General features: G+C 53.2%; 1 protein-coding gene across 1 annotated transcript in view; it reads left to right on the forward strand.

Annotated features, from left to right (window-relative positions):
* Positions 1 to 23,392, forward strand: part of CSPG5 (chondroitin sulfate proteoglycan 5) — a 39,923-nt gene extending 16,531 nt beyond the window's left edge. Inside the window, exons 3-5 of the mRNA XM_032787300.2 lie at positions 5,119 to 5,307; positions 14,091 to 14,163; positions 22,902 to 23,392. Coding sequence (XP_032643191.1) covers positions 5,119 to 5,307; positions 14,091 to 14,163; positions 22,902 to 23,063 — 424 coding nt within the window. The 3' untranslated portion in view covers positions 23,064 to 23,392. The remainder of the gene's footprint in view (positions 1 to 5,118; positions 5,308 to 14,090; positions 14,164 to 22,901) is intronic.
* Positions 23,393 to 24,664: the final 1,272 nt, after the last annotated feature.

Raw genomic sequence — 24,664 nt, forward strand, 5'->3', positions numbered from 1 at the left:
GTAACGGAGCTCTGATACAACAGATTTGTCTCCCCATACAGCGATCAGATCTAGTATCTCCCGTACGGTCCATGCTGGAGCTCTTTTTGGATTTGAGACTGCATCGCCACCCGTGCTGATCAGAGCTCCACGCTGGGCAAGCAGGAAATGTAATTCAAAAGTTCGCGGGGCTTTTCCTGTTTACCTCCCTGCTGCATCCGAGTGCAGATTGCTGTCCAGAGCGGTCAGTGGTGCACTATGGGATACCTCCCGGAGGCCAATAACGTCGATTTCCGTCCACACTAACCCTAATCCGAACTGTTAATATCGAATTTAGTGCTACTCCTCTCGTCAGGGTGGAGTACAGAAATCAATTTAAAGAGCCCTTTATATCGATATAAATGGCAACGTCGTGTGGACGGGTACAGCGTTAAATCGATTTAACAGCCATTAAACTGATTTAAACGCGTAGTGTAGACCAGGCCTCTGAGAGCCATGAGCTGCTAGTACTGTAGGCCCCCATACGCCACCTGCCCACAGGGCAGGTACCCGAACATGCTGCATTCAGTCCAATAAATTGGATACCGTCAACTCTGCCACTGGACTCTGCCTGCATTATTTTTACTCTTGCAGGGGGTTGTTTTTTGGGGGTGGGATGTTACTGGCCTAAGTTTAGGGAATATTTGTTAGGTATATCGGGCTCTCGTGCTCCCTGTCTAAACTTCTTTGCAAACCTCTCCTTTTTGCTAGCTCCTCTGGTCGCCTGCCAGTTGGCTTTTGAAACCCCTGTTCTCCATGAGTTAGACCAGTCCCCATGAGCCATAGAAAGAGACAATTCCCCCTCCCAAATCACTGACCGTCCAACTAGGGCAGAGACACAGGACAGGAGCGGTGGAGTGAGGGCACATGGAGGGAGGCTGGGGGCTTGGGGCCGGGAGATGGAAGCCATGCAGCTCCTGGTGGGAAAAGGAGGGGAAGGGAGGAAGGTAAGGTTACGGGACAAGGAAGCGCGTAGGGTTGGGGAGGTATGAGTGAGCAGTGGGAGAGGTCAGGATTATGGCAGGACCTTGCAGTGGGGGACGAGGAGCTCCATTGGCTGCTGAGAGAGGCACGGAGGGGTTCACATGGCTGGAGCAGTGGCATGTTGGACAAACTGGGGATGGGATGTGGTGGGCACAGACAGGAGAGGGTTACAGGAGTTGAGGTGGCCAGCCCTAGAGTCCACGGATGGCGGGCGGAGGGCCCATCTGAGGCACACTGTCTCTGAGAGATCAATCCGTGGTATGACTCCACCGGAGGTCCTGCCAACGCAGGCCTGGCCCTTTAGTCCAGGTGCTCACGGCACAGACAGATGGTTTCCAGAACAGGTGAGAGCCCATGTCCAGGAGCATGGGGGCCCTCCGGTGGGGATACGCTGCTGTTGGGTGCACTCTGGTGTCCTGGCTGAGCTCCTCACCACAGCCCCAGGCGGCATGGTGTTCCTGTGCTGTTAGACATTTCTCGTTCACCAGTCAGCGGGGCTGCTTTTCCCCTTTGTCCAGAATAGGTTTGGGGCCTTGTGTCCAAAGGAATCAGGGCAGAAATTCGCACCCATCGCTGCCGGGATTCTGGGGGCTGTTCCTTAGATGGGGAGCGTTTGTGTTGTCCCTGCATGCTGACTTCCCCACACCCCGAGGAGACATAACTGGCTCTAGGACTGACTGGCTTTCTCAGAGGTAAACTATGAAGCAGCCAAGGGCTTGGGCCAGCCAGGGCTTGAGATCGCTGGATACAGTTGGGCACAGAGCTGGTGAGCATGGAGCAAGCTGCCCTGTGACCAGCCCAGCCCAGCCTCCTGCTGGTACAGCGCCAGAAGCGCTCAGACAGCCCCTCCTCCTGCCTGCTCTGCCGATGCCTCAGTTCTCCCCTATTTGAACCTACATCTCTTCTGCTGGGCCACTGGATCTGAGGAGAGAAGCTAGAGATGGAAGAGACCTACTGGGCCCCCTAGAGCAGGGGTGGGCAAACTATGGGCTGTGTCCGGCCCATCAGACCTTTTAATCCGGCCCTCAAGCTTCTAGTGGGGTTGGGGACTTGCCCCACTCCACGCATGCCATGGCTCTGTGCAGAACCGCCTGGCTGTGCCTCCTCATAGGAGCCAGAGGAGGGCATGCTGCTGTTTCTGGGACCTGCTTGAGGTAGGCGCTGACTGGAGCCTGCACCCCTGACCTCCTCCCACACCCCAACCCCCTGCCCCAGCCCTGATCCCCCTCCCGCCCTGCAAACCCCTCAGTCCCAGCCCAGAGGATTCTCCTGCACCCCAAACCCCTCATCCCCAGCCCCACCCCCAAGCCCGCATCCCAACTCCCTGCCCCAGCCCGGAGCCCCCTCCCGCACTCTGATCCCCTCAGCCCCAGCCCTAGAGCATCTCCCTTGGCTAGTTCAAGAGCACCCCCTGCAGTCCATTCTCCAGGGTTGTGCTCGCTCTCTTGTCCCAGACCTCCCTTTTGCCCCCACTCCTCACAGCTTTCCCACCTCGTTGGGCCCCGGTGTGTGCAGCAAGCACGGACATAAGAGCACTGCCCCAGCCCCTCTCCAGGGGAGGCAGGACTGTCTGAGTTCTCTGCCGGGCTCTGGCACAGGCTCGTTGTGTGCCCTGGGGCAAGCCATGTGACTTCTGTGTGCCTCGCTTCCTCTGTGTGCAGTGGGAGTGCTAAGAACTCATGAGGGTTGGGGCTACGAGCTCAGTTCCTGCAGGTTTGTAAGGTGCTGTGAGGTACTCACAGGGTGCTAGAGAAGGGAACAGTTTTATTTATTATTGCTAAACTACTCTGTGTCGGCCTCCTGTTTATTTCAGGACCCAGCTCCACCCTGCCCTCCTTGAGTCTACATCCTTCCAAGGACGTGCTCAGGGGCAGCTCTAGGCCCCAGCACGCCAAGCATGTGCTAGGGGCGGCATGCCTCGGGGGGCGCTCTGCCAGTTGCTGGGAGGGCGGCAAGTGGCTCCGGTGGACCTCCCGCAGGCGTGCCTGCGGAGGGTCCACTAGTCCCGCGGCTCCAGTGGTCCACCAAAGCCGCAGGACCAGCGGACCCTCCGCAGGCACCCCTGCAAGAGGTCCACTGGAGCCGCCTGCCGCCCTCCCGATGACCAGCAGAGCGCCCCCTGCAGCATGCCACCCTGCTTGGGGCGGCGAAATGTCTAGAGCCGTCCCTGGACGTGCTCCAGCTGATTTCATTGATGTCCCCTCTCTGCTACCCTGGCCCCCTCTGTCCATTTAGTACCAGCTTGTACCACTCCTGAGCCGCTTTCTTTGCAGCTCAGGCCATCTAGAACAGCCTCCTGGGACCTCGTGGCCTCATTTTCCAAATCCCTTGCTTGTAGCCCCCCAGCTGTGTATGGGTTAATCCTACCATGTTGTCTGGGATCCATTGGCCATGAAAGCCGCTAGGCCGTCAAGCTGTATGCCGAGGTTTATTGCATTGATCGTTGTGTTTTAGTTGTCTGGAGGTGCAGCACATCAGCGACTCGCAAGGAAATTCTCCCGCCCCAGGAGACTTCGGCCAGCCGTTCTCAGACTTGGATGTTGGTCAAGTGAGACATTTTGATCTGGACCCAGGCACGTGGGTTTGGCGACCAGAGCTTCCATTGACTCCAGTGATCAGCTTTCCTTTGGGGACCGAACTGTGGAGGGATAAGCCTGACTTTAGGCACCTGGGTTGGCACATCTGGTCCAGAGACACCCCGTACCTATGGAGTGTGTGTGTAAGGGGCCTAAGTAAGAGCAGAGTGAGGGCAGTGTCTCATAGACTCATAGACTCATAGGTCAGAAGGGACCAATATGATCATCTAGTCTGACCTCCTGCACAAGGCAGGCCACAAAACCCTACCCATACACATTTATAACAACCCCGAACCCATGACTGAGTTATTGAAATCGTCAAAATTGAGATTTGAAGACCTCAAGCTGCAGGGAATCCACCAGCAAGCGACCCATGCCCCACGCTGCAGAGGAAGGCGAAAAACCTCCAGGGCCTCTGCCAATCCGCCCTGGAGGAAAATTCCTTCCCGACCCCAAATATGGCGATCAGCTAAACCCTGAGCATGTGGGCAAGACTCACCAGCCAGCACCCAAGAAAGAATTCTCTGCAGTAACTCAGTTCCCATCCCATCCAACATCCCCTCACAGACCATTGAGCAGACTTATCTGCCGATAATCCAAAATCAATTGCCCAAATTAAACTATCCCATCATAACATCCCCTCCATATACTTATCAAGCTTAGTCTTAAAGCCAGATAAGTCTTTTGCCCCCACTACTTCCCTCGGAAGGCTGTTCCAGAACTTCACTCCCCTAATGGTTAGAAACCTTCGTCTAATTTCAAGTCTAAACTTCCTAATATCCAGTTTGTACCCATTCGTCCTCGTGCCTACATTAGTACTAAACTTAAATAATTCCTCTCCCTCCCTAACGTTAATCCCCCTGATATATTTATATAGAGCAAGCATATCCCCCCGGAGCCTTCTTTTGGCCAGGCTGAACAAGCCAAGCTCTTTGAGTCTCCTTTCATAAGGCAGATTTTCCATTCAGCAGATATTACAAGCCAAGCAGTTAAATCGGGGGGGGGGGCACATGACTCCCCCCGCCATGCATCACCTCGGAGCTGGACTTAGGGGCTATGTAAATGCGTCTCCTCTGCCCTAGGCAACACTTTCGCAGGCATCTGCCCCACCGCTAGGAACCGTTTCCTGTTACTCAGCCTGGGTTCCCCTTTTCTTGGTGTAATCGTATTTCCTCCTGGGGAGGCCGCCGCGGAACCCCCTGAAGAATTCCTCGCCCTCCTCAGTGTTCTCAGCCTTCAGCCTCTTGTAATCTCTGTGCTTAGCCCAGCCAGACACATTGTCTCGTCTGTAAATCCTTCAGCTGCTTGTCTCCGTCTCCCTGGGTGCTGTGGGCTGATGGACTCTCCCCTCCTGCTCAGTGACCTGGTGCCTAGGCAGCCCCCCTCAGTATAGGCTTTGACTGCCCCTCTCTTATCCTGCAAACCCTTTTCCTACCCCCCCGCCCCAGGCTGAGCCAGCTCTCGGCATGTCCTGCTGGCTCTGTTGCTGGGTGGCATTTGCTGAGCTGGCCCCTAATTGGTGGGACGGGTCCCGTTACAGGTGCAACACCCAGGATTACATCTGGCACAAGGGAATTCGCTGCGAGTCCATCATCACCGACTTCCAGGTGATGTGCGTGGCCGTGGGCTCGGCGGCACTCGTGGTCCTGCTGCTCTTCATGATGACCGTCTTCTTCGCCAAGAAGCTTTACCTGCTCAAGACTGAGAATAACAAGCTGCGCAAGACCAAGTGAGCGGCCTTGGGAGCGGGCAGGGGCCCCGTGGGGAGGGCAGGGAGAGAGCCCAGCAGGATGCGGGAGGTAGTGGGAAGGAACCCAGCTGGCAGCTCAAAGGACAGGGTCCATGTGCTAATCAGCTTGTACCATGCCCACCTGGGGCCCCCCGGGAGCTGACCTGTCTGCTAGCTTACAGGGAGTATGCTGGTCGGGAGGGCACATGCAGCTAACCTGGGAGGGGAGCATCCACTTGTCTAACCCATGGGGAGTGGAAGGGTACCTGAGCACATGCCAGCCACCCCATGGGATGCCAGTGAAAAACGGAAGGGCACCTACCTACTATCCAAGGGGAGTGACTGCCTGCCAACCCCCGGGGGCATTCCTGCCCCCTGGCCCTGCCAGCTGGGAAGGCAACACTGTGGAACAAGAGGGCTCACCGTTTTTAGGCCATCTCTGCTCCCACCTTTGGCCCAGTTGTCCCCAGTGTCGGTCCTGACCCACAGGTGTATAGCAAAAGACTGGCATGCGTGTATACATGCCTGTCATCCAGCAAGGTCCCCACATGCCAGGCACCACCTGTTGAAGTGCAGCCACCTCTGGGGGGTAGGGGTAGGGGATACAGCAGTTATAGAGCCACTTATAGAGTTCGAGGCCAAAAGGGACACTGGCTCATCTCATCAACCCCTGGTATGTCACAGGCCATCAGCACCACCCTGCGCCCACATACTAAACCCAGCCACCAATGTATGGCAGCTCTAAGGACATGCCGCATATGCCACAGAGGGACAACTGGAAGGCCAGAGGTGCAGTTGGACAGCACACAGCAATACTGTGCTGCAGATTAGGACAAAAATGAAACTGTCCAGTTGAAATGGATGGGGCAAAATGTGAAGTTTGAATCTGGCCAGAGCCCTGTGGCTGACTCCCCTAGAACAGCCTGCAGCCAGCCAGCCAGTGTTTGGGCTGCGTTGGAAACTCTTGGGGTGTCAGTACTTTCTGTGCTACTGGGAACCCCATTTCTAGCAAGGGATCAGTGTGAGCAAAGAGCAAGGCACTGCCCTGTGTCTGGCTCTCACAGCGTGTGCTCTTGTTATGCTGACTAAGACCAGCCAAGGGGGTGCTTGAGCTGGATCCTGGAGTCAAGGAGCTTTGAGAGGAAAGAGGGAGTTCTGAACCTTCAAGCAGGCGTCACTGGAGGGAAGGAGGAGCTCACAGTTACTAGCAGACCCCCCTAGCGAGTCTGTTGGGAATGGTGTCGCACAGCAGGGTGTAAGGCGCTCCCCAGAACCTCAGTCTCAGCAGGCGTCTATCGGGAATGGTTATGATGGGTTCGGTCACAGAGAGCCCCTTGGGACTGTCACCTGAGGTGCTGAAATGACCTCTGAGGACGTTTTCCCTGATGGCTTGGGACTCCAGTACCCTGCCTTCTGGAGCCAGACACACTAGCCTGCTGCAACCCAGACCCAGGTCTGAACCACGCCCCCAAAGTGGCAGTGTAGTGGGGCGGCTGCCCCACTCCTGGAGAACACAGGTTAAAACAGCCAAGCATGGCTGATTGGGGAAGCAGCCACAGCTGTGGCCAGCTCAATTAGGGCCCAGCTGGCCCTGTGAAACGACTGTGAGCCAAGAGCTGAGTCAGTCTCTCCCCAACCTTAGAGGGAGAAGAACTGGGCTGCCTGGGAGCTCAGGGAACAGAGCAGGGCTGGGGAAAGGCCAGAGATGCTGCGGAGCTCTAGCCTGGCAAATCCCCAGGCTGCGGTCCTTACTAAAGGCCAAACAGGTACTGGGGTTGCAGAGACTGTAGCCTGGAGTTAGGTGGAGGCAGCTGGTCTGACCCCCCTTGCCAGTGATGAGTGGCCTTTTACAGACTGTGGTTTGCCCCAGTGAGTGGGGGCGAGATAATGACTGGCAGTAGCCACTGAGGCAAGGTGGGGACAGAGGGTTGGGGGTTCCCGTGGGAGGGGAAACTCAGAGCAGGCTACTGCAGAGGGCAGAACCCCAGGATAATTGAACTGGGGGCCTGAGGCAGGTGGACCACTGGCCAGCAGAGGGTGCTCCAAGCTGGAATTGAGCTAATTCCCAGGACAACCAGCAGGAGACGCTACACTGCTTCACTACAGGCAGACTTAACCGAAAACAGCTCAGAAAGTGATCCTGTCTTCAGCACCTGGACAGCCAGTTCCCAATGGGATCCAAATCCCAGATAAATCCGTTTTACTCTGTATAAAGCTTATACAGGGTAAACTCATGAATTGTCTGCCCTCTATAACACTGATGGAGAGATATGCACAGCTGTTTGCTCCCCCAGGTATTAATCATTTACTCTGGGTTTGTTAATAAACAAAAGTGATTTTATTAAGTATAAAAAGTAGGATTTAAGTGGTTTCAAGTAATAACAGAAGAAAGTTACCAAGCAAAATAAAATTAAACAAAACATGCAAGTCCAAGTCTAATACATTAAGAAACTGATTACTGGTAAAATCTCACCCTCAGGGACGTTCCAATAAGCTTCTTTCATAGACTAGGCTCCTTCCTAGTCTGGGCCCAATCCTTTCCCCTGGTCCAGTCCTTGTTCTGGCTTAGGTAGTAACTAGGGGGACTTCTCATGACTGCAGCCCCCTTTGTTCTGTTCCACCCCCTTTTATAGCTTTGGCCCAAGGTGGGAATCTTATCTCTCTGGGTCCCCACCCCTCCTGCTAAATGGAAAAGCACCAGCTTTAAGATGGATTCCAGTGTCGTGACATGGCCACGTGTCACTGTGAGAGCTCATTCTTCATTACCCACATCGCTACACAGGAAGGCTTGCAGGTAAATAAACCCATTCACAACCAGTTGTCCTAGTCTGTGGGAGCCATCAAGATTCCAAGCCACCATTAATGGCCCACACTTTGCATAATTACAATAGGACTTCAGAGTTATACTTCATATTTCTCGCTTCAGATACAAGAATGATACATTCATACAAATAGGTTGAACACACTCAGTAGATGATAAGCTTTGTAATGAGACCTTTTTGCATAGAGCATATTCCAGTTACATTATATTCACACTCATAAGCATATTTCCATAAACATATGGCGTGCAACATCACAATGGTGTCACACAGCAGGGTGTAGGGAGTGCCTCAGGCCCAGCAGAAGTCTATTGGGAATGGTGTAGGACAGCAGGATGTAGGGAGTGCCCCAGAACCCCAGTCCTAGCTGCAGGCCCTTGCACTGTTTCCCCGTGCAACGTGCATTCATCCACACACCAAGGAATTCCCCACAGCGCAGGAGGAAGTGACTGGGTTGGTATGGGTGCTGAGTAATGGGACAGCCCCATGAGACGCAGCATTGTGCTCCCGCCTGGCATAGCTTCACACTCCAGAGACCCGCGGAATCCCTGCCAGAGCCTTTGAGTTATGTGTGGAGCCGCCGCGCTGGGCAGAGGGCTGCCTGGCCGGTGAGCTGGAAGAGTTTCCTCTGTTGCTGTTATTCTTGTCAGCTAGTAAATCTCCCAGGTGAAATCCCAGACATGCATAGCAGCGAGTGAGCCACAGGAGCAGACTCTTCCCCCTCAGTGTGAACAGCCTCAGCAGGGAGGGCATTGGGATCAGGCAGGAGGGGTCGTAGGGTGACTGGATGTCTCGTTTTTAAAGGGATAGTCCCATTTTGTGGGACTTTTTCTTATATAGGCGCCTATTACCCCCCACCCCCATCCCATTTTTTCACAGTTGCTATCTGGTCACCCTAAGGGGTCATAGGATGTCTCTGACTCCCTCTGGCTTGAGTTTGTCACCATTTCAGCAGACTGAGATCTCTGCCAATAAGCAGAGTCTGGGTGGGAAACCTCCTAGAGAAACTCCAGTGGTGTGGGTGAGTCAGTAGGTGGTGCACTTACTGCTGTTAGTACTGAAGCAATGCCCCTGTCTGGTGCTAGGGGGCGCTGTGCTGCGGGAAGTGCCATCTTTTGAATGAGCCATGAAACGTGCTGACAATTTGCAGTTATCGAAGATTCCCCTGTGTCCTAGTCAGAGTCCAGTCTGAATAGTTAGATTCTGCCTCTCTAAATCCTCTGGCAGTATTAAGTGGAGAAGGTATTTTTCACGACTTGTGCCAGGCTGTTGGGTAGTGTTGCTGCGTGCTGTTCATCAGCTGATGCCACCCACCCCAAAGGTGGCTGCATTTCAGTGAGTAGGCACTTTGAAGTCTTGGGCTGCAAGGCTTTGTAGAAATGTCATTCATCACTGTTACCCTGCAACATTTTTAATAATTTAACATTCTTTATAAACACTAACTAATTAATTTTCATGGCCCCCATGGGAGTTGGAGGTTATTGAACTTCTCTGGTCTAAATTATGCAGGAGATGAGACAAGATGAGCCCTTCGACCTTAAGATCTCTGATTCCCAATGTTAAAGATGGGGAAACGGAGGCACATGGCAGCAGTTGGTGTGGTCGCTGGGCTTAGAACCCAGGAGTTCCTGGCTCCCATTGTTGGGCTCGGACCCATAGCCCACACTGCCGCTTGGTGCTTGTCTCTTGGGCAAAGGGCTGTGTGCCAAGCCATGCATCTCTTAGGGGCAGCTCTCAGCTTGTGTTAATAGCGTAAAGGGATAGAACAGCCTTACCGCTTCCCCAGCCCCAGTGAGTTCTGGAGCGCAGGAAGACAGCCTTCCCAAAACCATCCCAGCTCCTCAAGAGAGACCCAGCTGAGCTTTGCCTTTGCGTGCCCAGACTATAGGTGCATGTTACTCTCTGCCCTGAAGAGACTGGAGAGGAACAGACTGAGCCAGCTGCTGGAGTCACCCCCATCCTGTGACCATCCATCTGTTGGCTTTGTCAACCTCTGATTATACCCCCAAGCAGCACAGTGCTGGACTGCAAAGGCTCATAGGATCCCCACCGCCTGTGATGGACTGGACGAGCTCAGCTATATTCCCATCCCCCGGGCCAGGCAGGAGGGCTCCCTAACGAGTGGCTAATTAATGTTTGTAAAGTGCCTAGTGTCATTATTAGGAAGTGCTTTGCACTGCCTGGTTTGAATGTCCCAAGTGATGGGGTGCTCACCTCTCTCCCCCTGGAGCCGATTCCACAGCCCAGTCTTGCTAGCCATGCCTCGCTCCTAATACTCGGCCTCATTTTTTCCCTTTCTTAATTTCATCCCGTTGCTCCAGCTGGTGCCCCACAGCCCCCGCTGTCTGTTCATTAAGCCCCCTCCCTCCGTAGTGGGTGCACTCTGCAGGATCATGCAGATTCTTCTCTCGCATTCTCCCAGGGCTAGACATTGATAACTCTTTGTCTCGAAGAGTCCAGCAAACTCTGCAGTACACAGGACATGTGAATTGCTTCAGCCCTCTCAGAAATGCAGCCAGCTCTGGAGTGATGCCTGGTAGCTGTTAACAGCGCACAGCAACATGACACAACACTGTAGTGTGGTAGTGAAGAATTCTCCATCCAGTGAATCACAATCCTTGGTGGTTCATTAGCACTCTTTACATCTTCAGAGCACTTCCCAGGCAGTAACCATTTTTGTAACCCCCCCATCACTGAGGTCATTAAAAATTATTCCCATTTTATAGATGGGGAAACTGAGCCATTGAGGGAACATGATTTACCTTAACGCTATGAAGAGGGTCATTTTCGGAGCAAGGTTTAATCCTCACGATTTCCTAGCTCCCAGGCTTGTGAGCAAACCTCTCAGCTTGCAACACAAGAGAAGATTAAGAGGAGCGGATTTACATTTCTTCCATTTGAATTTGGCCAGGACACTTGGGCTCTCACCCCAGCCTCTGCACAGTGGGGCCCAGGGTTATTAAGGAGCAGAGATGGGCAGGCCCCTGGGTTTCTGAAACTGTCCACAGAGTTGCAGCATGGCACGAGCTCATGCATCCTTGCCAGCCTGCACTCGGCTCCATGCTTAGATGCACCCACCCTCTGTGGCCCTTTTGGATGAGGCCCTGATGCAGAGGTGGGAGGACGTGGCATAGTCGGGGTGACCCTGGTGTCTCAGGGAACAGTAGGAGCTGGCTGGCTGACTGGTGCCCATTCAGGGCTTGGGATTCTCAGTGGGATGAAAGAGGCTCTGTAAATTGAAGCGGCTCCTTTCAGATCTAAATCCAAGCTCTAACGAAGCCCAGCTGCCGGGATTGGTACCTAGCAGCTGCCCCTCTCTGCAGCCTGGGAACTGCCTTGGATTCTCCTCCTGAATGACTTGGGGTCATGGGGCCAGCCTGCATGTCAGCACATGCATGCCGCACTTTTCTCCCATTCGCCGCAGGCACAAATGCAAATGACCCAGGCCCCGGGGCCTGCCTGAGTGCACAGCCACAAAGCGGTTGTCCCTTCTGTCCCTCCTCCGGGGAGGCGCGGGAAAGAGCTTTGCAAAGCCCTCAGCAGCTGCTGCTCTGCATGGGGCTTCTTAGCCTGGCAGCAGCAGATGGTGTTTTGTCCGTTCCCAGGGTCAGGAGCCTCTGGGGAAAACCTGGAGGGACAGATTCCACCAGTCACCAGCCTCTGGGCCTCAGGTCACCGGGGGGGGCAGGGGGAAGGGTGCTGGCCATCAGTCCAGCAGCATCACCCCAGCTGCTTCACCTGACCTATGTGAACGTGCATGGAGGGGCATGCACAAGAGGGGTGTGTGCACACTAGTGCAGGGTGACACAGCAGGCGTGGAGAGGGTGTGCTAATGTGTATGAGGGAGGGGTGCGCACCAGTGTCCATGGAAGAGTGTGTAGTGTGGGGGGGGGACATATGCTTATATCAAGGCAGTTGCCTGTTGAGTTACCCGCCCGTTGTGGCCAGAGGCGTTTTTGCAGCAACCTGCGTCTGTTTCCCTTAAAGATCTCCAGGCAGTTTTTCTCATGGCTAACAGTCCCTCCCCTTCCCCCCACCCCCGAAACTATTCAAAACAAGCCGCAGGCCACAACATGAAGGGTCACACTCGGCTCTGGCTTTTCTGCCCCAGCCTGCTCCGCACACAGCGACCCCTCCCACTCAGCCCTTTCTAGGCGGAGCTCAGCCTTTTCGGCTTCCTCCTTTTGCCCACCGCCCGCTGTGCTGCGGGCGAAGGCAGGCAGCAGATCTACTGCCCTCCTGCGGAGCGCTCCTCCCAGCGGGCCTGCCCCACCCTGTTCTGCACCCTGTAAAGGACGGTGTCTTGAGTTTTTCCCATTCCCACTACTAATTCCTGAGGCTGCTACTTCTCCTCCAGCGTCCACCATTTCCTGATCCACTGTTTGTTCCATTGTTCCTGGAACTGGGTCTTCTGGGTCTTTCTAGGATTAAAGGGCCAGTGTACTTGTTACAGTGCTCGTGAGCGGGTATAGGCATACCTGGTCTAATTGGTGGAGATGTGCGTGCAGCATGGCATGGGTGTATGGAGACACTTGTGTGTGCACGCGATGCGTTCCAGTTCATGTAGGATGGGGGGTGAGCATATGGGCTTGCAGGCTGGCTTGGGAGTGTGTACACACCAGCGTGCCAGGCAAATGAATGTGTGCAAATGGGCCTAGAGGTGAGGGTGCGGACGAGTGTGTGTGTGTTGGCACGCACCTACCAGTGTAGCTGTGAGTACAGGCCAGTATGTATGAGTGTGACCGTGGTGAAGGTCCGTGTGGGCAGCGTGTGGGGACTCCAGGAGATGGCGCTAGCACGGCTCCATCTCTGACTCTGCCTGTGACAGTAGCCCCACTCCCTGCTGTTAGGGAGGCGTCCCTGGCATGAGGCGCTTCCTTGTGCCTTCACTCTGTGCTAGCAAGAGTGCATGAAGCGAAGGCCTCTGGGAAGGCGCTGGGGATGAGCTGGGTGGAGGGCCAGGGCAGGAGGGGCTGGGAGCTGGGTGTTGGAGGGAAGGGTCGGTTGGCTCGTCATGTGCTCCTTGCTGTGTCTTGACTGAGCTCGTGGGGCCTGTTGACTAATAGCCACTGGCCAGCATATATGTATTTATTATCCTAGTAATACTTCCCACATTATCTATCGCCCAAGCATTTAAATATACATATTGTACCTATGGAGGCCACTTGGCCTGCCCTGCGTCATAATCCTGAACACTAATGCTCAATAGCCCATAACTCTTTGCACTGGCTGAGGGAGGCCTTGGCCTGACTAGATAGGCAATCTGTTGGCATCAGGGCAGCTGATTATGTCTTCAGAACAATGGGAAAGGAGCTGCCCACACGACTTTGGTGGTGCTTTCATCCCCCTTAGCACCTAGAACATCCATATGCGACATTAGGATATTGGATATTAGGAAACACTATTTCACTAGGAGGGTGATGAAGCACTGGAATGGGTTACCTAGGGAGGTGATGGAATCTCCTTCCTTAGGAGTTTAAGGTCAGGCTTGACAAAGCCCTGGCTGGGATGATTTAGTTGGGGACTGGTCCTGCTTTGAGCAGGGGGTTGGACTAGATATCTCCTGAGGTCCCTTCCAACCCTGCTATTCTATGACACAAAGCCAAGGGTACATCCCTGTCTGGAATAGATGGGGCACACCAGGCTCACCGGCACAAACACGTGAAAGCTGAATGACAGATGCGGTACCTTTTTCTGGTAAACAAGTGGGGTATGAAAGACCAGTTTCAGGGCGTGGCTTTGGGCAGCCTGCCTTCTGCGTTAGGTGAATGGAACATCGCTGCATGGGATGACTCTTCTGGGGCCCATGTCGCGTAGAACCTTTTCCCTGTGCCATACTAATCAGTGTGTTATTTGGTCTCTTGGGTATATTTCCTAACCAAAGTGTGTTCAAGCAATTGACTGTACGACTAATCAGCAGGCTGCTGACCTCTCGCCATTTGTGTCTCCTCTCCTCGCTGGCAGGTACCGAACGCCGTCTGAGCTCCACAATGATAACTTTTCCCTGTCCACGATTGCCGAGGGCTCCCATCCAAATGTAAGGAAACTTTGCGACACCCCATGTAACCTCTCCCCTCATGCCCGTGCATTGGCTTACTATGGTAACATTATCTGTCAGGTAACTCATCTTCTTCATGTCTCCCCCTTCTGCACGCCTCCCCGTCCCCACAGCCTGCGCTGGCCAGGGGCTGCTTCAGTGCGCGCATGCAGAGTCACGGCACAGAGAGCGGGGGCACTGTGGCTAGTGGTGCCAATAGGCTGGCACTGGATCAGGCTGTGGTGAAACTCCCTGGCCCATAGCCACAGGCCTGCACCTGGGAGCAGTGCAGAGGGGAGTAGAGGTGTAGGTGATTCCCAGGCCCCTGTGACAGGCTGCCCAGCAGGACACTGCAACATGTCTTGGACTGTAACTCCACCCACGAGTGTTGCAGTGCCTGGCATCCTGCTCACTTGTGATACAGCAGGATCCTGGCAGGAGCTGGGGTGGCGTAGGGAGCCCAGGCAGGAGCCTGCGGGGCAGGACAGGGTGGGAGTCAGGAGCAGTTTCAGGTCTGAGGAGAGGGAGTGCAGGGGCTGAAGATGTCCGAGGTTCACACATTTAGGAGGGAGACAGCATCCATGGAGGGGCCATTGGGAGGAATGCAGAGTTCAGGGCCCTGCCGGGGAGCACAGAAAGGGTTTGCTGCAGATGGTTACTGGCTCCAGGGGGGATGTCTGCAGGCTGGGGCCGTGGACTCACTTTGGGGACCCTGACATAGACACGGGTCTGAGTGGGGCTGCCAGTGGCCGAGGTTTTCCCAGGACTGTCCTGGGCAGTGTGGACGGGTGCTCAGCACCCACTGCCAGCCAGCCAGTGTTGTGGGCTCAGGATCATCCCAGACCTCCCGGTACTTCATACCTCAGAGGTGGCAACCGTTAGCCCGAGTGAAGCTGTTGGGTGGAACGTCCTGCTCTCCCTCCCGCCTTCTCACTGGCGGTGTCCAGAGCGGCCCCTCTCTCGGGGCAAACTCCAGAACAGCAATGGCAGGAGTGGGGAGAAATCTCCATTTCCTCACCCCTGTTCTCTGACACTGAGCGAGGCCCCTGATCCTCGCAGGCTCTGGGAGCTTGCCCTGCTAGAGCAGGACCCCCTGCTCGGCCTGTGCCTTGCACTCTGAAGCAGCCTCCGTCAGTGCCGTAGCTGCTGCCAGCCAGTCTAGTCAGCGTCTCGCCCCTGTCGCTCATTTCGGCTTCTTCCCCTGCCCTCCCTCTGTCCTGTCCATGCTCACGTGGGAGTGCCGTGCAGGCCTGGATGGCAGTGCGGCGTGGCTTGTCTGTGTGTGTCCCTGTGTGTCACTCTCTCCAGCAAAGCACCGTGGGGACTGTGAGGTTCTGGGGCCCTGTCCTGTGCAAACCCGCATCCGATGGCCCGAGACCTCGCTGGCTGTGTGGGGGGGGGGGGGGGAGGGGGTGTGGACCCTGAGCAAGGGACAAAGACCCCAAGGCATGGGCATGGGGGGGGACTCTGAGCCGGTACATGGAAATAGGGGTCTCAAGCCCTCAAATGGGTGACACAAAGCCCTGAAATGGGAGAGACTGAGCTGACCCATCACACAGGAGATGCTGTGGGACCCAGCACCCCCAACTGTGGGACATTCTGGGCACTGTGCCCCCAACCATAGGGCATTGCAGGACCCTCTCTGTGTGGGACACTGTGGGCACTGTGGCACTTTGTGGGACCCTCTGAATGTAAGATTTTGAGGGACCCATTGTGTCATCATGCGTGGGACATTGCAGGGTCCTGCCCTGCCATATCTGGGATGATGTGGGTCACTGATCCCTGAAATCCAGGGAGCATTTTTTTCCCCACACCCTTTCTCTGCCCTCCCTCCAGCTCCCTCCCTCTCTCTCCCATTTCCCCGGTGCCCCCAGCTCACCTCTCTACGTCCCTGTGCCTGCTCTGCACCCTCGGAGGAGGCAGAGTTCCTTGGGGAGTGAGTGTTTCTGACGCAGCAGCATGGGCCAGCCAAGGACAGGGTGCCTGACAGATCCTGCATGCCCCCCTCCAATTTCCCAGCAAAGGGGTCTTACCTCAGGAGGCCATTCTTGGCCTGTCCACCTGGACCCGGTGGGTTTGCAGCCTGCTGAATCCTCCAGAGCTGGGCTTCCTCTCTGTGCCTGACCAGGTGCACCGCCCAGCTCATTACTCCCTGTCAGAAAAGGGAGCCAAAGATGCAAACTGCAGAGCATGTCCAGCTAAGGGCAAGTACAGGACAGATGCTCCCCCAGAGCTTCCACTTTGCCTCTCGGTAGGAAGGTGTTGTAAGGTTAGGACCTGGGTGCAGAGAATGCCACCATTGGGAGTGAAAACTAACCTGTTATCTCTTGCAGGGCCGGCTTTAGGCCAGTTCCCCCAATTCCCTGGAATTGGGCCCCGCGCCTTAGGCATCTTTTTAATTTTTATTTTTTTTTTAACTCACCTGGCGGCGTGGAGGGTGGGGTCGTTTTGGGTCTTTGGCGGCCTTTTGGCGGCGGGGGTCCTTCGGTGCCGCGGAAGACCCAGAGCGGACCCCCCGCCACCGAAGTGCTGCCGAAGCCCCAGTCTGCCGCCGGGTATTCAAATTAGACCCTGCCATTCATAAAGCCGGCCCTGATCTCTTGGTCTCCTCTTCCCATCCCCTGACTCACCCCTGAAAGTGAGCACTGAGTCGCAAGCCAGAGCCTCTGGAGCCCTGGTCAGCACTGATCGCAGACAGTTAGTACAGGCGCAGTCCCAGCGCCAGAGCGTGTACAGGCCTTTTGTCATAGTATCTTTCCCCACTCTGAACCTTAGAGTCCAAAAATGAGGTACTAGCATGAATTCCTCTAAGCTTAATTACCAGCTTAGATCTGATACGCTGCCACCAATCAGGGCTTTGAGTGCCTGAGAAACTCTGATCTCCCCAAAACCTTCCCTGGGGACCCCCAAGATCCAGACTCCCTGGATCCTAATGCAAGGAAAGTAAATTCTTTCCCTCACTAGTGCCTCTCCTAGGCTTTCCCTCCCTGGGTTACCCTGGAAGATCACTGGGATTCAACTCCTTGAATCTTAAAACAGAGGCTTTCCACCTCACCCAGAGGCAATACAGATTCAAGCTCCGTGAATCTAAACAAAGGAATTCCCCCTTCCCCCTCCCTTCTTTCTCCCTGTCTCCCACCACTTCCCTGGTAAGTACAGACTCAATTCCCTTGAGCCTCAACTGGGGAAAAAATCAAAAGGGTCTTTAAAAGGAAGTTTTTAATAAAAGAAAGAAAAAATAAGAAATCTCTGTAAATACAAGATGTAATATTACAGGGTCTTTCAGCTTATAGACACCAGTGAGAAAAGCCTCCCCCCAGCAAAAATACAATTTAAAAATACTTCCAGCAAACTACACATTTGCAAATACAGAAAAACAATTTAAAAGACTATAACCGCCTTTCTACTTAATACTCACTATTCTGAATATATAAGAGACTGTAGCAGAGAGATTGGCAAGAAACCTGGTTGCACGTCTAGTCCCTTTCAGGACCCAGAGAGAACAAAGCAAAACCCAAAAACCACAAACAAAGGCTTCCCTCCACTGAGATTTGAAAGTATCTTGTTTCCTGATTGGTCCTCTGGTCAGGTGTTGTTTGTTAACCCTTTACAGGTGAAAGAGACATTAACCCTTAGCTATCTGTTTATGACAGCTTTAGAGAAGACTCAATGAGAAACTGATGCAGAGAGCAGATGACAATCAGAGAGGAGGGCAAGGGTGACCTGCAGCATTTATTGCGATTAATCTACCTCTTCTAACAATCCTGACCTTTGGGTAGGACAGAGAATGATGGGCACTCTTCTATAGCTCCCTTCATTGGGGATCTCAAAGCGCTTGGCACACACTCCCACGGCACTCCTGAGAAGAAGGAGATGGATATATATGGATCACTTCACCCACAACTGAAATGCAGCCTGCTCTGGGGTGGATCCCGGCACTTGATTCACAGCACACAGTAACACTGTGCAGTACAGCTAGTTGAGGCTAGAAAGTGCAGTGTCCCCTCTGGCTGATACTGGAACAGCACTGCTAGATTTCGGGCCATGGGGGTTTGCACTTATTCTCCAGAGCTCAAAAACACTTCCCCACAGTTGGAATAATATTGCCTTATGTTTCAGAGGGTGAAAATCAGAAACAGAGAAAAGCTAAGTGACTTGCCCAAGGGCATGCCGGGAGGCCAGTATCAGGGTTGGGACAAGAACCAATTCTCCTTATCTCTCACTCCTCTTACCACAACTGGCTGTCCTTGGTTCGTAGCCATCAATCTCCCTGTCCTTAGGGCTATGCACTAACTCACTGAGCTGAATGGCTCGCGGGGAACTGGGAGGAAAGATCCCGAGGGTTCCACTAGGGAAATGAAGGAGCCATTCGTTTCCCCACTCCAGGGTGGAAGACATTGGCCACATCTTGAGAAATATGAGAGAAACTTAGCAGCACTAATATATGGGCCGTTTGGCATCTGGATCTATGAGGCTGGGGGACCATCAACCATCAGTATAATCAAGTCCTCTGTCTTCCCCACCACCCCTGGTCTGACCCATTGCTTCCCAGGTGCATCAGCTGCCTAAGTTGGCTGGGTAAAGAGCTGTGCATGGGAGCCAGCCCCCTTCTCCTGACTGCTCTGCAGATCAGCATCTTTCCTGGTCACTGTTACATGCCATGGGCTTGCTCCTGTGTAATGGGAGTTTGTCTCAGCGGAGAGGAAGGAGTGCAAGGATCAGACCTGTTCCAGCACCTCTCAGGTGTCTTCTCCAAACCCTGTGCTCTGGCTTTGAGCTGCATCATTTGTTTTCTTTCCCTCTTCACCAACACAAACAAAACCTTGCAGCAATGGTAGACTGGATGGCTTCAAGGATTGGTTCCATATGGTGGCACTTTCCCCTTCTAGGGCCTGGCTTTGAGTCCAGTCTAGTGGTCTGTGGGAAGCAGGCTGGGGTTGTCTGGGTTTCCCCATGTCAGAATCCACCGCCACAGCTGACCATAGGTTTGAACTGGCCCTGGAGAATGAACTGCCCTCCATCCCCAGAGTGGGGCTAAGGCAGGCAGATCGGCAGAGTGAGGTGTGTGAGAAGTTAGGGGGTTCGCTAGGGGAGAGTCTCTGGCCTGTGTTATATAGAAGGACAGACCAGATGGTCCCCTCGGCCTTAAAATGTATGAATCTTTCCTGGAAGCTGTCCAGGCTGTACCTGTCCTGTGCACACAGAGGGGAGCTCTGGCTCCAGGGATATTAATCTAATACCTTCACCACGCTCAGTTAAATGGGGGGAAAACTGGCAAGGAGAAACTGGCCTAAAGATGAGTATTTTGTGACAGGGGAACTACCGCTGGACAGATCTGATCAGCTTGGAGCACTTTGAGTCTCAGAATTTGCATCTCTCACTCCACAGCTACATAACCACAGTTACTCAATGTGCAAAGCATTAGTGATTGGGATGGCATTTAATTAAGCCTGTTGGTCGAATTTCCTACTTTAATGTGTCACGTGATTAGCTAACCCTTGTCTGGGCTCTTGGCAGGCAGCCAGTTTCTCAGCGTAGCACCCGCTAATAGCTACAAATTCATTATTTGTTGCATTTGTTTTCTCATATGCAGTATGTTGGGTACTAAAATCCTGCAAGGAGCCTGCAACTGCCTAGGTCTTCATTATGCTTCCTATCATGGCCATGCAGAACTTCATGGCAGCACTGGGGACAGAGCTCAGATCCTCCTCCTCCTCCAAAAGCATAGGCTCCCAGGAGCTGAACCAAAAGAGAATCTCCTTTACCTGCTAGAAGTATAGCACCTATGACACACAGCATCACAGTACTGATTCCATCCAGTAGAGGGCAGTGCTGCAGATACGGTATTGACCTTTCACAGGGCTGGACTCATCTCGCTCTCTAGTGGCTGGAGGTCTGGAAGTGATGTTAGTCACTACTAATGGCTTTCTCCCTTTAGTTCAAGGGAGCAGTCCAGAATGCCTTTAGATCCAAACATACCATCTCACGCCTTACTGGAGGCAGAGTCCTCCTGATTTCTGGAGTGGCTCATGGCACCATGTTCATGTACAAGTAGCAAACCTCCCGTCAATGGACTTGATTCATTATCTGTAGAATTATTGTTATATGGAGTGCAGACTCATCCCCCAAATCCCTGAGGGAATTGATGGTGCAATGATTGGATAGCACAGCAGAGAGGCAACATGTTAACATGTCAGCACAGCAGGATCAGCCATTAAAATCTCTGTATCCAGGGGAGGCAGCGGTCGAAAAAGCAGAGGCTGTTGCAAATGGGAGTGGAGGTGGTGTGGCAGAGCGGGGCTGAAAGGCTGTGGGAGGCAGGACTGGCACAGCAGGAGTGAGTCGGCTCAGCAGAGCTGGGAAAGGACCCAGAAGTGGATGAGCAGAAGGGCTGCTGGACAGGAGCCAGGCGCAATGGGCAGAGGTGTGGGCTAGCCCGGAGCTGCTGGAGGCGATGCCAGGCTCAGGGGATGCCATCTACAGCTGTCTTTGCAATCCTTTAACATTCATGTGGTAATGTAGATTTTACAGCCCAGAGGGCCTCCTGGTGTGGCAGGAATATGCAAAGGACATCTGAAGGGGCTTGAGCAAGTGGGTTAGGCTCTGCTGTTTGGGGCCCCAGAAAGATCCCCAGGAGCTCTTCATGCTCCCTCCAAAAACAGCAGCTCCCTCACAGACACCCGGCTCACAGCCCACCAGACGCCTTGCACCGTCCATAATGCTGGGGCCCTGCCGAAGAAGCTTCCCCAGGAGCAAGGGACTGGTGACGAACCCTTGCCGGCTCCGATGAGGGTATGGCATTGGAGCACTTGGTAGCAGGGATTTTTTTTTTTTTTGAACATAAGAACAGCCACACTGGGTCAGACCGAAGGTCTATCTAGCCCAGTATCCTATGTGCCGACAGTGGCCAATGCCAGGTGCCCCAGAGGGAGTGAACAGAACAGGGAATCATCAAGTGATCCATCCTGTCGCCCATTCCCAGCTTCTGGCAAACAGAGGCTAGGGACACCATCCTTGCCCAGCCTGGCTAACAGTCATTCATGATCTATTCTCCATGAACTTATCTAGTTGTGGTTTTTTTTAACACTGTTATAGTCTTGGCCTTCACAATGTGCTCTGGCAAGGAGTTCCACAGGTTGACTGCATTGTGCGAAAAAATACTTCCTTTTGTTTCCTTTAAATCTGCTGCCTAGTAATTTAATTTGGTGACCCTAGTTCTTGTGTTACGAGACAGAGTAAATAATGCTTCCTTGTTTACTTTCTCCACACCACTCATGATTTTATAGACCTCTATCATATCCCCCCTTAGTTGTCTCTTTTCCAAGCTGAAAAGTCCCAGATTTATTAATCTTTCCTCATACGGAAGCCACTCCATACCCCTTATCATTTCTGTTGCCCTTTTCTGAACCTTTTCCAATTCCAATATAAGAAGGGGTGAAGGATGGTGTACGATGAGGGGGCTGGGAATCAGGACGCCCAGTTTCTATTCCTGGTTCTGCCGCTGACTGGCTGAGTGACTCTGCCTCCGTGTCCTCATCTGTAAAAGATTAAGGTGATGACACTCATAGACACCAACTTTTCCCAGCGCCGGTGGGTGCTCGTGCCTCCCTAACCCCGCTCCCATTCCAACCCCTTCCCCAAAGTTCCTGCCCCAACTCTGCCCCCTCCCTGCCCTTGTTGGACCCCTTCCCCAAATCCCCAGCCCTGCCTCATGCCGCGTTTCACCTCCTCTGCCCTGTCTCCCAGTGCTTGCCACGTGAAATAGCTGTTTCGTGGCCCAAGCGCTGGGAGGGAGGGGGAAAAAGCTGACACTCAGCGCGCCCAAGGGAGGAGGCGGAGGAGAGCTGGGGCATTGGGGCGGGGTGGGGTGCTGCCAGTGGGTGCTCAGCTCCCACCAATTTTTCCCCATGGGTGCTCCAGCACCTGAACACCCATGGAGTCTGCGCCTGTGGTGGCACTGGTGACCTGTCTCACCAGGGTGTTAAGAGATTTAGTTCCTGTGGTTTACCTAGCAGTACCAATTAGTGCAGGAGTAGATACGTTAACTGATAGTCCCTCCCCTGACTTTGTAAAGTGCTTTGACATCTGCAAGTGGAAAGGGCTCAGTATGATTGTTCATTAGGGGCTGCAGCATGGAAGCAATGTCTGGGAAACCCCAGTAAACAATAGGGACCTACACAACCTCCATCAGCAACATGAGGAAACAAAACAATCTCAGTGCTCCCCCCAAAGGCTTTGTGTCGAGAGGGGACACAGTTCCCCAGCCCTGCCTCTTGCCTTCTCAAAACAGAACCCAGCTCGGGCAGTATCCATTGCTGTGACAGGATGCATGACAGCAGCTGGCCCCTAAGGCAGGCAGGGTCCTTTGTTTATGCTCAGTGGCTTTCAGTGCTGAGAGCAAGGCCATGCAGTAACTCACTGAGAGGAGATTTCATTCATTGTGGGTTTGTGTCAAAGCTGAGTCATGGGGTCTCATGGCACGACATGTCCGATTGGATGGCAGGCGGGATGAGCATGGGTGACAGGCCAGCTGAGAGCCTTCTATGGGAATTCGCAGCGAGGGACCCCTCTGCTCTAACTCGCAGTGCTGTGCCTGTTACTCCTATATGATCACCCCCCTGCTTTCTCAGTGCTCTGCTAATAAAGGGGCAGGGTTTCTCTGGCTACTGTGGCCTATCTTCAGAACCTCGTCTGTGACCTCTCTTCTCCCTTCTTTTTTCCCCCTCTTTCTTTTCTAGGATGACCCCAATGCTTCCCACAAACTGCAGGACTCGCTGAAATCCTGCATGAAAGAAGAGGAATCATTTAATATTCAGAACTCCATGTCGCCCAAGCATGATAACGGGAAGGGCGAACAGGATGAGGCCGGTGTGAACTGTCTGCAGAACAACTTGACATGAAGGAAACTGAGAGGAGGTGGGTTGGAGAGAGAGAGAGCACACTCCATTTCCTATTGTACAACTCTCATTTCTAGTAACTGTTTGTTATATTTTTTTCCCCCGGCTCCATGGCATGCTTTGGTGTATTTTGTACAGAGAAAAAATAATACAAAAGAAGAATCAAAATGCTCTTCAGATGAATTGTGTCCATTGGGTTGTCTGGTTTGTGCTCTGTCTGTATATTGCTTGGGTTAGTTCCACAGCTGTGATTTCTAAACCTTTGCTGTTACTCAACTGACTTTTTTTGTACTTTTACCCAACTTTTTTTGAAATACGAGTTAAAAACAAAAAAAAGAAAGATCTTGAAATAAAACATTTTTTTAAAGTTAAGCCACGCGGTTGCCTGTTACTGTTCTGTGAGTGGCTGGACTGTAATCTCTGGCTTGGAGATGGAAAAGGTCAAATAGGTCATTGATAGGCCACAATCGACTCCTGTTTCCAAGGGGCTGCCCATTTCAGCGCTCAGCAAGTGTCGATAATCACAAACAACCATTGTTGTAAATTTAGCCCTTGGTGTTATTTGCATATTGATCGTGATAGCTGTGAATATATTTGTAAGTATTTGCCAAATGGATTATGGGTGATAACCCGCAGCCGTCCATAGATCCAACACAAAGTCTGTGCAGCACTGAAGTCCTCAAAGTAGTGGTGCAGTGACCTTGAATTACACCCAATTTGAAAAAATGTTAGCGCATGGATTGGCAGGGAGCTGTTCACCGCATCTTGTGGCTAGCCATTAGTCATGGGCTGTGCTAACCCAGTCAAGCCACATTATTTGGTTTCTGCCCCTTACTGGCAGACGAAGCATGTTAAACAGAATAACAAATAGCAGCTAACATCCAGCCGAATAGTACTGTCTGACACCCTGCTGGGGTGTTGATTGCTGAGCCACAGGGAGCAGCTCCCCCTGCAGAATTCCCAACACAACTTCCTAATGCCACCTGTGGAGGGCTGGCGAGGATCCTGGGGAAATGTTGTTTAGAAGGGGGTAATTTCCTGAAGTCCTTACTCAGGAAAAGCTCTCATTGGCATCAGTGGGTTTTGGCCTGTAAGGCTTGCTTGGTTTGCCTAATAATTCCAGCCAGGTGAAACTGAGTCGGAGCCTCAATTTACTCCATTGCAAGGTGCGGTCCTACTGCAGCATTGCACTGTCCATCTTGGCAAAGGCTGAGAGTGTTTGTGATGGCACTGGGAGCTTTGCCCTGCATCAAGCCTTCCAGATAAGGCACGCGGAGGAGAAGCACACGCTCTCATACTACCACTGCTGTGTCAAGCCATTGCTCATATTTGCCACTGTCATCAGCTGCTGAGGTGGGGAGGGGAGAGAAGGCTGGATGAAGAATGATACCGGGCCAGTGCTGATGAAACACTGCTGGGAAGGCAATCAGTGCCGCACACTACGGCCACGGGCACGCCAGGTGCAGCTAAAGAGAAGCAAAGGGAAGAGAAATTCAAATGACACAGAGGACCCCAAGCCGAGTCACTTCTCTTGCCCCTTCCACAATGGAGTCAGTCATACAGATGATGACTCCAAAGCCCTAGCTCCAGCAATAACCCCTTTC

This window comes from Chelonoidis abingdonii, chromosome 2, assembly GCF_003597395.2.
Source record: "Chelonoidis abingdonii isolate Lonesome George chromosome 2, CheloAbing_2.0, whole genome shotgun sequence".
Taxonomy (NCBI): domain Eukaryota; kingdom Metazoa; phylum Chordata; order Testudines; family Testudinidae; genus Chelonoidis; species Chelonoidis abingdonii.